Source organism: Notolepis coatsorum, assembly GCF_963971535.1.
Source record: "Notolepis coatsorum genome assembly, chromosome: 20".
In the NCBI taxonomy this organism is placed as follows: domain Eukaryota; kingdom Metazoa; phylum Chordata; class Actinopteri; order Aulopiformes; family Paralepididae; genus Notolepis; species Notolepis coatsorum.
In genome coordinates, this window is record NC_140184.1 from 61,933,371 (window position 1) to 61,944,949 (window position 11,579).

Sequence of the window (11,579 nt, forward strand, 5' to 3'; positions counted from 1 at the left end):
TAAAAAAGATGGCAGAATTCAGTACTGTATCTACAAAACCTTCTGTTTAATCATCTTCCCTTTATTAATTTGCTTAGATTTTTCAGGTCTGGTCAATTTTAGCATGGTGTTATTCACAGTCAAAAAAAACTGAAATATAATTGATATTCTCCTTTGGTTCATTACAATTTACTCAAGCCTAGTAACAGACACACTATTTCTGACACTGATCCATATATGTCCCTAGATTCAGATACCAAGAACATGCAAATGGTCATTTAATTTTTTTTTAAATGTTTATTCTACGTCCTTATGGAATTATAAAAAATATATAATTTTTTATAATTTTTTTGGATGGAAGATCCACACATTGACGGGCAAAGAGCCGCATGCAGCTCGCGAGCCGCGGGTTGGCCACCCCTGCACTAGAGCATACATTTGAGCCATCAAAGAAATTAAGCAAAAGTGGTTACCTGTGTTGAACTAGTTTATTTTTTAGAAGAAAAAGAAAATAGACTGGATTACTATTACGACTACTACCACTGCCAATACTACCGATACATCCCTATTGGCAAACCTTATATTAAAAAATAAAAATAACTTTTTTTTCTTTTTATATATAAATCAAAATATTATATAAATATAATCAAATAGACGGAAATCAGTCTCAAGATGGAACGCTTTAATGCCTGAGTACATTACGCTATGGGGCCAGGTTCTCGCTTGGGAATAGTTAGGACGAGGTGCGTATCTGCTTCCATTCATTTGTGCTAAGCTATGCTAGTTTGCAGCTGGATAGCGTTAACGGTTCTACTGAATGCACAGAGGGTAAATTGGGATCCATCTTCTTGTCTGACTCTGGAGGAGATGGTAAGCGCATTCCCCATAATGTTGGTGTGTTTCTTTGCTATATTCAGACTGTATTCAGTATTCTTTTGGAAACATGGTGGATCTTGAAAATATACTGTATGTCTTAGCCATGGAATAATAACACTCAACATTAGAATTAAACTTGAGGAGATAATAACGTCCTGATACAGATAAGGAGACACAGTCAGAGGCTAAATACAAAGGCCAAATACTGGTCTAATAAAAAATAGAATTGTTCATTCAATTTCACCTCAACTATTTCCTCCCCAGCCTGGTGTGTGTTTGGTTCCATCTTAAGACTATGATACACAGGGTAACACGTCATGCAGTGTCATCAGCGTTGTCTGAATATAGTTACATAAGAATTTCTTGGTGCTTTTCATCTAAATCCTTTCATGGTGCTGCAATCACCCTGATGACATCACTGGTGGCCACATTCAAACTAATTTACTCTCAATAACTGTCAAACTAAATGAATGTGTGCAAAACGGTTTAGAGATTTTGGATGTGTGTGTAAGATAATGCGCAAAATAAAACAGCATTGTTTTTTTGGTGAAGTGCTCTTTTAATTCCCATGGCCTTTTATAAAGATTTTTTATCAATAAGCCAAACCAGATTTTTTATTTCGATAACATTGGCCACTGCTTCCCCACCACTGAGCTGACCCCCTTGTGACCCCTTAGCCCATGTCCTCCTCACCCTGTCCAGCCTGGGCCTCTGGGACCCTCTCTCTGATGACGTGGCAGGCGTCGTACACGGCCGTGGAGGGTTCAAACTGCATGGTCTTCACCACGTTGCACTGGCGCACGCAGATCTTCAGCGACAATGCCACCATCTTGGCGGGCTGTTTGTGGGGCTGGTGCAGTTACACCTAGGAGGGAGGGGGGGGGGGGGGGGGGGTGGTAGAGAGAGAGAGAGCGAGAGAGAGAGAAAAAATGTGTTGTGAGACAATGTCAGAGAGACAGAGTTCAGTCTACTGTGGTGTGGAGACAGCATGGCTGTACTGGGCCACTAACCAGACAGCTTCAGCCCAGTCCTGAGCCCCACTGCCTCTGACCTGATGAGGCAGGATATGGAGGAGAGATGAGAAGCGATGAGAGGACTGACCTCTCCAAGGTTGGCCTGCTGGCCTAATGCTAGAAAGAGATCTGATCTGAGAAAACTAGGCTACACCCAGAACACAGATTTTTTGTCTGGTTATACTTGTGAAATAGTGCTGGGTGGGGGATATGGACAAATACAATTCATGTTAGACAACAATTGATGCTCATCATCATAATGAGATTTGTGAGATTTTTTACAGTAAAAAAACAGAATAATTTCAATTGACACTCAAATATTTTTCAGAAATAGATTTGATAAAATAAATGTATAAATGTCATCATTAATTAAAATGGTGTGGATATCCCAGCCCTATTGTGAAGCCCTGACGCCTGCACATGCTACAGACGCACACAAGTGAAGTGAACACCAGTTAAGGCACACCTGATAATAAATTAATAAGACAGACTTTTGGCATCGACCTGTATGTGTCAAAACAGAAATAAATGCACACAAAAAAACAGTGGAGCACACCGCTGTGAAGGAAGGGTGTGCTGCGTTTACAACACAACATGAGAGCAACACAATATGCGGCACAATAACCGTTTTATCTCGATTATCTTGTTTTCATGATCATGGGAAGACAACATCGCTATTTGAATTTAAGCGTGATTCATCATCGCCCAGCCCTAATAAACACAGAGAGGGGGCCACAGAGGGGGCCAGAGAGGGGGCCACAGAGGGGGCCACAGAGGGGGCCAGAGAGGGGGCCAGAGAGGGGGCCACAGAGGGGGCTACAGAGGGGGCTACAGAGGGGGCTACAGAGGGGGCTACAGAGGGGGCTACAGAGGGGGCCAGAGAGGGGGCTACAGAGGGGGCTACAGAGGGGGCTACAGAGGGGGCTACAGAGGGGGCTACAGAGGGGGCTACAGAGGGGGCCAGAGAGGGGGCTACAGAGGGGGCTACAGAGGGGGCCACAGAGGGGGCCAGAGAGGGGGCTACAGAGGGGGCTACAGAGGGGGCTACAGAGGGGGCCACAGAGGGGGCTACAGAGGGGGCTACAGAGGGGGCCAGAGAGGGGGCTACAGAGGGGGCTACAGAGGGGGCCACAGAGGGGGCTACAGAGGGGGCTACAGAGGGGGCCACAGAGGGGGCTACAGAGGGGGCCAGAGAGGGGGCTACAGAGGGGGCCACAGAGGGGGCTACAGAGGGGGCCAGAGAGGGGGCCAGAGAGGGGGCCAGAGAGGGGGCCACAGAGGGGGCCACAGAGGGGGCTACAGAGGGGGCCAGAGAGGGGGCCAGAGAGGGGGCTACAGAGGGGGCCAGAGAGGGGGCTACAGAGGGGGCCAGAGAGGGGGCCAGAGAGGGGGCTACAGAGGGGGCCAGAGAGGGGGCTACAGAGGGGGCTATAGAGGGGGCCACAGAGGGGGCTACAGAGGGGGCCAGAGAGGGGGCTACAGAGGGGGCCAGAGAGGGCTACAGAGGGGGGGCCACAGAGGGGGCTACAGAGGGGGCTACAGAGGGGGCCAGAGAGGGGGCCAGAGAGGGGGCTACAGAGGGGGCCAGAGAGGGGGCTACAGAGGGGGCTACAGAGGGGGCTACAGAGGGGGCCAGAGAGGGGGCTACAGAGGGGGCTACAGAGGGGGCTATAGAGGGGGCCAGAGAGGGGGCTACAGAGGGGGCCAGAGAGGGGGCCAGAGAGGGGGCCAGAGAGGGGGCCAGAGAGGGGGCCAGAGAGGGGGCCAGAGAGGGGGCCAGAGAGGGGGCCAGAGAGGGGGCCAGAGAGGGGGCTACAGAGGGGGCCAGAGAGGGGGCCAGAGAGGGGGCCAGAGAGGGGGCTACAGAGAGGGGGCTACAGAGAGGGGGCTACAGAGAGGGGGCTACAGAGGGGGCCACAGAGGGGGCCAGAGAGGGGGCCAGAGAGGGGGCCAGAGAGGGGGCCAGAGAGGGGGCCAGAGAGGGGGCTACAGAGAGGGGGCCAGAGAGGGGGCCAGAGAGGGGGCTACAGAGGGGGCTATAGAGGGGGCCAGAGAGGGGGCCACAGAGGGGGCCAGAGAGGGGGCTACAGAGGGGGCTATAGAGGGGGCCAGAGAGGGGGCCACAGAGGGGGCCAGAGAGGGGGCTACAGAGGGGGCTACAGAGGGGGCTACAGAGGGGGCTACAGAGGGGGCCAGAGAGGGGGCCACAGAGGGGGCCAGAGAGGGGGCTACAGAGGGGGCTATAGAGGGGGCCAGAGAGGGGGCCACAGAGGGGGCCAGAGAGGGGGCTACAGAGGGGGCCAGAGAGGGGGCTACAGAGGGGGCTACAGAGGGGGCCAGAGAGGGGGCCAGAGAGGGGGCTACAGAGGGGGCTATAGAGGGGGCCAGAGAGGGGGCCAGAGAGGGGGCTACAGAGGGGGCTACAGAGGGGGCTACAGAGGGGGCCAGAGAGGGGGCTACAGAGGGGGCTACAGAGGGGGCCAGAGAGGGGGCCAGAGAGGGGGCTACAGAGGGGGCTATAGAGGGGGCCAGAGAGGGGGCTACAGAGGGGGCCAGAGAGGGGGCTACAGAGAGGGGGCCAGAGAGGGGGCTACAGAGGGGGCTACAGAGGGGGCCAGAGAGGGGGCTATAGAGGGGGCCAGAGAGGGGGCCAGAGAGGGGGCCACAGAGGGGGCCAGAGAGGGGGCTACAGAGGGGGCTATAGAGGGGGCCAGAGAGGGGGCCACAGAGGGGGCCAGAGAGGGGGCTACAGAGGGGGCTACAGAGGGGGCCAGAGAGGGGGCTACAGAGGGGGCCAGAGAGGGGGCTACAGAGGGGGCCAGAGAGGGGGCTACAGAGGGGGCTACAGAGGGGGCCAGAGAGGGGGCTACAGAGGGGGCTATAGAGGGGGCCAGAGAGGGGGCTACAGAGGGGGCCAGAGAGGGGGCTACAGAGAGGGGGCCAGAGAGGGGGCTACAGAGGGGGCTACAGAGGGGGCCAGAGAGGGGGCCACAGAGGGGGCTACAGAGGGGGCTACAGAGGGGGCTACAGAGGGGGCTACAGAGGGGGCCAGAGAGGGGGCCAGAGAGGGGGCCAGAGAGGGGGCTACAGAGGGGGCCAGAGAGGGGGCTACAGAGGGGGCCAGAGAGGGGGCTACAGAGGGGGCCAGAGAGGGGGCCAGAGAGGGGGCTACAGAGGGGGCTACAGAGGGGGCTACAGAGGGGGCTACAGAGGGGGCTACAGAGGGGGCTACAGAGGGGGCCAGAGAGGGGGCTACAGAGGGGGCTACAGAGGGGGCCACAGAGGGGGCTACAGAGGGGGCCAGAGAGGGGGCCAGAGAGGGGGCCAGAGAGGGGGCTACAGAGGGGGCCAGAGAGGGGGCCAGAGAGGGGGCTACAGAGGGGGCCAGAGAGGGGGCTACAGAGGGGGCCAGAGAGGGGGCTACAGAGGGGGCCAGAGAGGGGGCCAGAGAGGGGGCTACAGAGGGGGCTACAGAGGGGGCCAGAGAGGGGGCTACAGAGGGGGCCAGAGAGGGGGCTACAGAGGGGGCTATAGAGGGGGCCAGAGAGGGGGCCAGAGAGGGGGCTATAGAGGGGGCCACAGAGGGGGCTACAGAGGGGGCCAGAGAGGGGGCCAGAGAGGGGGCCAGAGAGGGGGCCAGAGAGGGGGCCAGAGAGGGGGCCAGAGAGGGGGCCAGAGAGGGGGCCAGAGAGGGGGCCAGAGAGGGGGCCAGAGAGGGGGCCAGAGTGGGGGCCATAGCAGGGGGCCAGAGAGGGGGCCAGAGAGGGGGCCAGAGAGGGGGCCAGAGTGGGGGCCATAGCAGGGGGCCAGAGAGGGGGCCAGAGAGGGGGCTACAGAGGGGGCCAGAGTGGGGGCCATAGCAGGGGGCCATAGCAAACACCGATGACCAATATATCATGTTATAAAACGGGACATCTGTTGCCTCCTGGAGACAAAGGGAATAAAGAGCCGTCTGCATCAGTCACTGAGCAGCATGGGGGGGGCGGTGGCCCCTAACAGGGCAAATGACCTGAGTATCTGTATAGTAGACAATGTATTTGAATGGGAAGTTTCTCAATAAGATGTTGCTAAAAGATTTAAAATACATTTTCCAATTTTGAAGAACTTCATGTTTGCTTGAAATGAACACAACTGGTGTCCAACTGGGATGCAGTTATACTAGTGATCAGAGAGCGGGTCAACTGGGATGCAGTTATACTAGTAATCAGAGAGCGGGTCAACGGCAGCCTGGAAGAAGGTCTTGCATCAGAATTTCACTAATACTATAAATAATACAAATCCAATACCAAGAACCGTGTGTAACATGTCAGACATCAAAGTAAAGTGATTTTTGCTGCACATAGAAGTAGGCTATACAGATATATTGTATATATATATATTATAGAGGTATATTAGAGCTCCGTATTGTGTATATAATATATATTATATTATAGGCTAACAGTAAAACAATAAAATAAAAAGGTCTCTGAAAGAAGGAGATACCAGTGCAGTGATTCAGAGAAAAGGGGATAACAGAAGGAGAAACAGGGGCCTTGGCCTTGACAGAGTTGACCTTCCCAACAGAGCACCTCCTGTCCTGGGCCAATGGGAAAACTGGGCTTTTCTGTGCTAAAGGGGTCAAAGGTGAAAGGTCAGATGGTCGGCCGTGGTGGAAGTACACAAGCAGCCTCCTCATTCCCTGGCACTGGCCTTTGACTCTCATGGAGACACGTAGAATCTGGTCCCTATGTGAGATGTGTGTGTTCGCATTCAGGGTTGAAGATGTTTGTCTGGTAGAGAGAGTGAGACACCTCAGTGCTTCCTTTATGCTCATCTGAAATGTTACCCCATGTCATGTTAAGTCCCATCATTGCAACTGGGGGACATTTTACACCTAGGATTGTCTAGTTGTCTAATGATTGACCAAAGAAATGTTTAGGGTTTTTTTATATTTTAACTGTTGAGGTACTGTATTGACAACATGACTGCATGTTTTAAAGAGGTCCTCATGTATGACTGCATGTTTTAAAGAGGTCCTTCTGCTGGACTGCATGTTTTAAAGAGGTCCTTCTGCATGACTGCATGTTTTAAAGAGGTCCTCATGTATGAGTGCATGTTTTAAAGAGGTCCTTCTGCATGACTGCATGTTTTAAAGAGGTCCTTCTGCATGACTGCATGTTTTAAAGAGGTCCTTCTGCATGACTGCATGTTTTAAAGAGGTCCTTCTGCTGGACTGCATGTTTTAAAGAGGTCCTTCTGCATGACTGCATGTTTTAAAGAGGTCCTTCTGCATGACTGCATGTTTTAAAGAGGTCCTTCTGCTGGACTGCATGTTTTAAAGAGGTCCTCCTGTATGGCTGCATGTTTTAAAGAGGTCCTTCTGCTGGACTGCATGTTTTAAAGAGGTCCTTCTGCTGGACTGCATGTTTTAAAGAGGTCCTTCTGCTGGACTGCATGTTTTAAAGAGGTCCTTCTGCTGGACTGCATGTTTTAAAGAGGTCCTTCTGCTTGACTGCATGTTTTAAAGAGGTCCTCCTGTATGACTGCATGTTTTAAAGAGGTCCTCCTGCTTGACTGCATGTTTTAAAGAGGTCCTCCTGTATGACTGCATGTTTTAAAGAGGTCCTCCTGTATGACTGCATGTTTTAAAGAGGTCCTTCTGCTTGACTGCATGTTTTAAAGAGGTCCTCCTGTATGACTGCATGTTTTAAAGAGGTCCTTCTGCTGGACTGCATGTTTTAAAGAGGTCCTTCTGCATGACTGCATGTTTTAAAGAGGTCCTTCTGCTTGACTGCATGTTTTAAAGAGGTCCTCATGTATGACTGCATGTTTTAAAGAGGTCCTTCTGCTTGACTGCATGTTTTAAAGAGGTCCTTCTGCTTGACTGCATGCGGGAAAGACAATTCTACATATTTGTTGATTAAATTAATCCATTAGTCAACAAAATTCATGACTATTAGTTGACTAAGAATCCTTTAGTGGAGGACAGCCCTAAAACATACAGTAATGTGTGTGTACCATGTGTATGTATGTGTGTATGTGTGTATTTCACTGTGTGTGTGTGTATGTTCTCATTTCCCTACCAAAGAAACACTATTTAAAGCAAGTCTGAAACAGCATACTAGATAACACTATAAAAACAACAACATTTTAGCCTAGGCTACATCTCAAATGACAGATCAAGCGGGAAAAATAAACATATCATGTTCTCTCTTTGTTGAAAACATGTTTGGTGCACAAAGCCATTTCAGACATAATGGTAAACCTCTTGGTCATCTTCCAACCAAATGGAGAGCAGAAACTTAGAGCAGAAAGGCTGCTCTGCCTCTTCCCCTAGCGCAGATGAGATAGGATTTGCCTGGGATCTAATACGTTCCTAAAGCCCCCCAAAAACACTTCAGTAGAACCAAGTCATTAGTCTGCTAGCAAATCCAGTGTGGGAATTCATCTCCTCTAGGAATTACATTGTGCTGTGATGACAAACCACACAATAATGAGATAAAGCCTTGAGGTATTTTTCCTATTATCAAAAGATAAAGGGGGAATGGCTCTCCCCTGCCTTAAAGATTACTATTATGCGGCCAAACTAAGACCATTGGTGCGTTAGTGCAATCCAGATTACATTGAGAAATGGAAGGACACAGAAAGTGACCTGGTTAGAGGAGTACTGATACAGGCATTGATTGGAGACTGAGACCTAATGAAGAATCTGAGCGATAAAGAAAACCCATGGATCAAATTGCCACTCAAGACCTGCTGGAACGAAATATTAAAGATGAGACATGAGGGAAGCGGGAAGGGTGTTGAGATGGTGAGCATGGGGGGGATGGGGGGGGGGGGCGAGAAACGTCTTACTGTACGTCACTATTTAAATCAAACCATTACAAAAGAACATAAAAATCATAGAAGGCGTATTGAAGGTATTCATAGCAGCATACAATTCAGAACCATGTAGAAGGATTGTAGCAAACTGTACTTTAACTCATTGGACGCCACCGCTTAAGTGCGCCAGCGCTTTAATCAACGGGAGGAGTGGGAGATTTGTGAGTGCTTAAAATATCTTAAATTATGGCTATGGGTCTAATTACACCCCGTCGCTTATCAATGAGTTTCTTGCAGTCAACATGTACAAAACGGATAGTTTTTTCATCAGTACATTTCAGTTTTATACCGTTTTGAATATGAGTAATTTGTGATTTCTAGTCATTCCAGAAAAAGACGCGATAATAGCCCTTTAGTGGAATACACAAAACACGTTGTCATTTTTCGGCTGATAGTTTTCAAATAAACGCTAGATTATCGATTAGGGGTGTAACGGTACACAAAAACCACGGTTCGGTACCTACCTCGGTTTTGAAGTCACGGTTCGGTACGGGTTTTCGGTACAGTGGGGGAAAGTTTGGCTTTCCATGTTCCACTCAGGGGTGATGTAGTGTGCAGTAACTAATTGTACTTGTAGGGCTGTCAACGAATATTCTATATTGAAATTAATAATCGACTTGTAAAGAAAAAAATATATTATATTAGATTGTGAAAAAAACAGGCGTCGTTAGTGGTTAACATACCGTTGTATTCGTTCGGTACGGTACGGTACACACTGAAACGGTTCGGTACGGATACGTGTACCTTTACACCCCTATTATCGATAGTATACGTGTCCTCATGCACGATACAGAAGCGGGCTGAAAAATCGCTTATCCATGCATTGATTGGCACCAACGGCCTCACATCTGATGTCCTGGAAAAAGATGAATCCAATTCCTGATCGCCATTCCAAATATTGATTGCATTTATTGATCCAACGTTATATATCCAAAACACATAATCCACGCTGCTCAGAGTGTCCCCAGTCAATGTGGTATAATATACTGCATGCCCGAGAAGGAAAACCTGGACCGGACTTTTTTTTTTTAATGCACAGTCCCAGCCAATCCAATCCAATGATGTGCAATACCATCCGGGAGACGATAGGCGGCGTTATTTGCCCTTTTGCGAGCTCAGACCCATTCCCAACGATAACATCAGGTTGGATGGATGAAAATGAATGGATATCGCTAATAAAAGAAATAACGATTAAAACCTGAATATACACGTGATTGGCGCTCAAGCGTCGGAGAGTTAACCCGACTATACTCGTGACTGGCGTCCAATGAGTTAATGACAGAAGAATGGGGGGAAATATGTAAACAACTATGGAAAACAACCATTTCCCAGACTTGGAGGGAATTTGAGTGGAAGAACGCAGTCAGATCACATCTTCACAGAAAATATATTTTGAGGAGAGGTGGAGGAGATGGAAGGAAATTCTCTCGGATTCTCTCCTCTGTTCATGTTTATGTGCAAAAATGGAAATAAAAAGATAATTACAAAAAAGCCTTGAGGCACGGTACTTTTTCCCCCCCATGCTGCTGGATGGATGTTCACACAGAGTCTAAGAACGAGGACATTACATTTTGTGATAAATGAGATGAAATACAGTATAGGTTATACTGTAGATGTTTGATGAGGCTCAGCTCTTGTGCTCGTCTTCAAGTAAGGCTTATTTTAATCAAGCTTTTCAGAAAAGCAGAAAAATATGTGGTTCTCTTTCTTCCGTTCCTTCATGAGGTGAAGTCAGGAGTAGTCCAGGTGTGTGGACTGGGTGAGCAGACGTCTGTCCAGTCACTAGGAACACGTAATAATGGTGGTAATGGTGTGTAGACAGTAGTCACGGATGGTGTTTGTGTTGGTCAGCAGTAAGGTAAGAGAGTCCTTGAAGTACACAGCACACCAGAAAAACAGCATTGTATCCTGACTCCTCATCAAATGGTATCTATTAGCATTAATATTGTATTGATCCAACTTTGGTATTACTCTATAGGACTACCTTTTAAATAAACAAACCAACAAACCAATATAAAAGCACAAAACGAGATAAAAACAAACACAAATATAGCAATGAGGACGGGTCAAGACCACACGACATTAGATGAAGGATAGGATAGAATCTTCCGATACCAGGGGGACTGGTATCTTGTTCTTAATTTGTATTCTTACATTGTTATTCTCATGTATTTTTATTGTCATTTCTATTACCTTGCATGTAACACACCCCCCCCCCCCCCCCCCCCCCCCCCCCCCCATTCTGCTATGACCCCTGAATTTCCCCCAAGGGGATTAATAAAGATTGATTGATTGATTGAAAACTTTATTAACAGATTGCAGAATGGGTACAATACAGTACGGCTCAATACACACAATTGTTAAGGGGATGCAGACCAGAGGAAGACTTTCGTCTTGTTTACATCAGGGTCCCCCATTTTCAATTCATCAGGAGGACCATCTTATCTCATCTTTACCTCCTCTTCCAGCCTGTCTGCCTACCTCCTCTTCCAGCCTGTCTGCCTACCTCCTCTACCAACCTGTCTGCCTACCTCCTCTTCCAGCCTGTCTGCCTACCTCCTCTTCCAGCCTGTCTGCCTACCTCATCTTCCAGCCTGTCTGCCTACCTCCTCTTCCAGCCTGTCTGCCTACCTCCTCTTCCAGCCTGTCTGCCTACCTCCTCTTCCAGCCTGTCTGCCTACCTCCTCTTCCAGCCTGTCTGCCTACCTCCTCTACCAGCCTGTCTGCCTACCTCCTCTTCCAGCCTGTCTGCCTACCTCCTCTTCCAGCCTGTCTGCCTACCTCCTCTTCCAGCCTGTCTGCCTACCTCATCTTCCAGCCTGTCTGCCTACCTCCTCTTCCAGCCTGTCT

At 49.6% G+C, this 11,579-nt stretch overlaps 1 protein-coding gene across 1 annotated transcript in view; it reads right to left on the reverse strand.

Annotated features, from left to right (window-relative positions):
* LOC311247127 (talin-2) overlaps positions 1 to 1,687 on the reverse strand; it is a gene marked incomplete at its 3' end in the record, with an annotated part of 264,901 nt that extends 263,214 nt beyond the window's left edge. Inside the window, exon 1 of the mRNA XM_084337443.1 lies at positions 1,549 to 1,687. Coding sequence (XP_084193569.1) covers positions 1,549 to 1,684 — 136 coding nt within the window. The 5' untranslated portion in view covers positions 1,685 to 1,687. The remainder of the gene's footprint in view (positions 1 to 1,548) is intronic.
* Between the last annotated feature and the right edge of the window lie 9,892 nt (positions 1,688 to 11,579).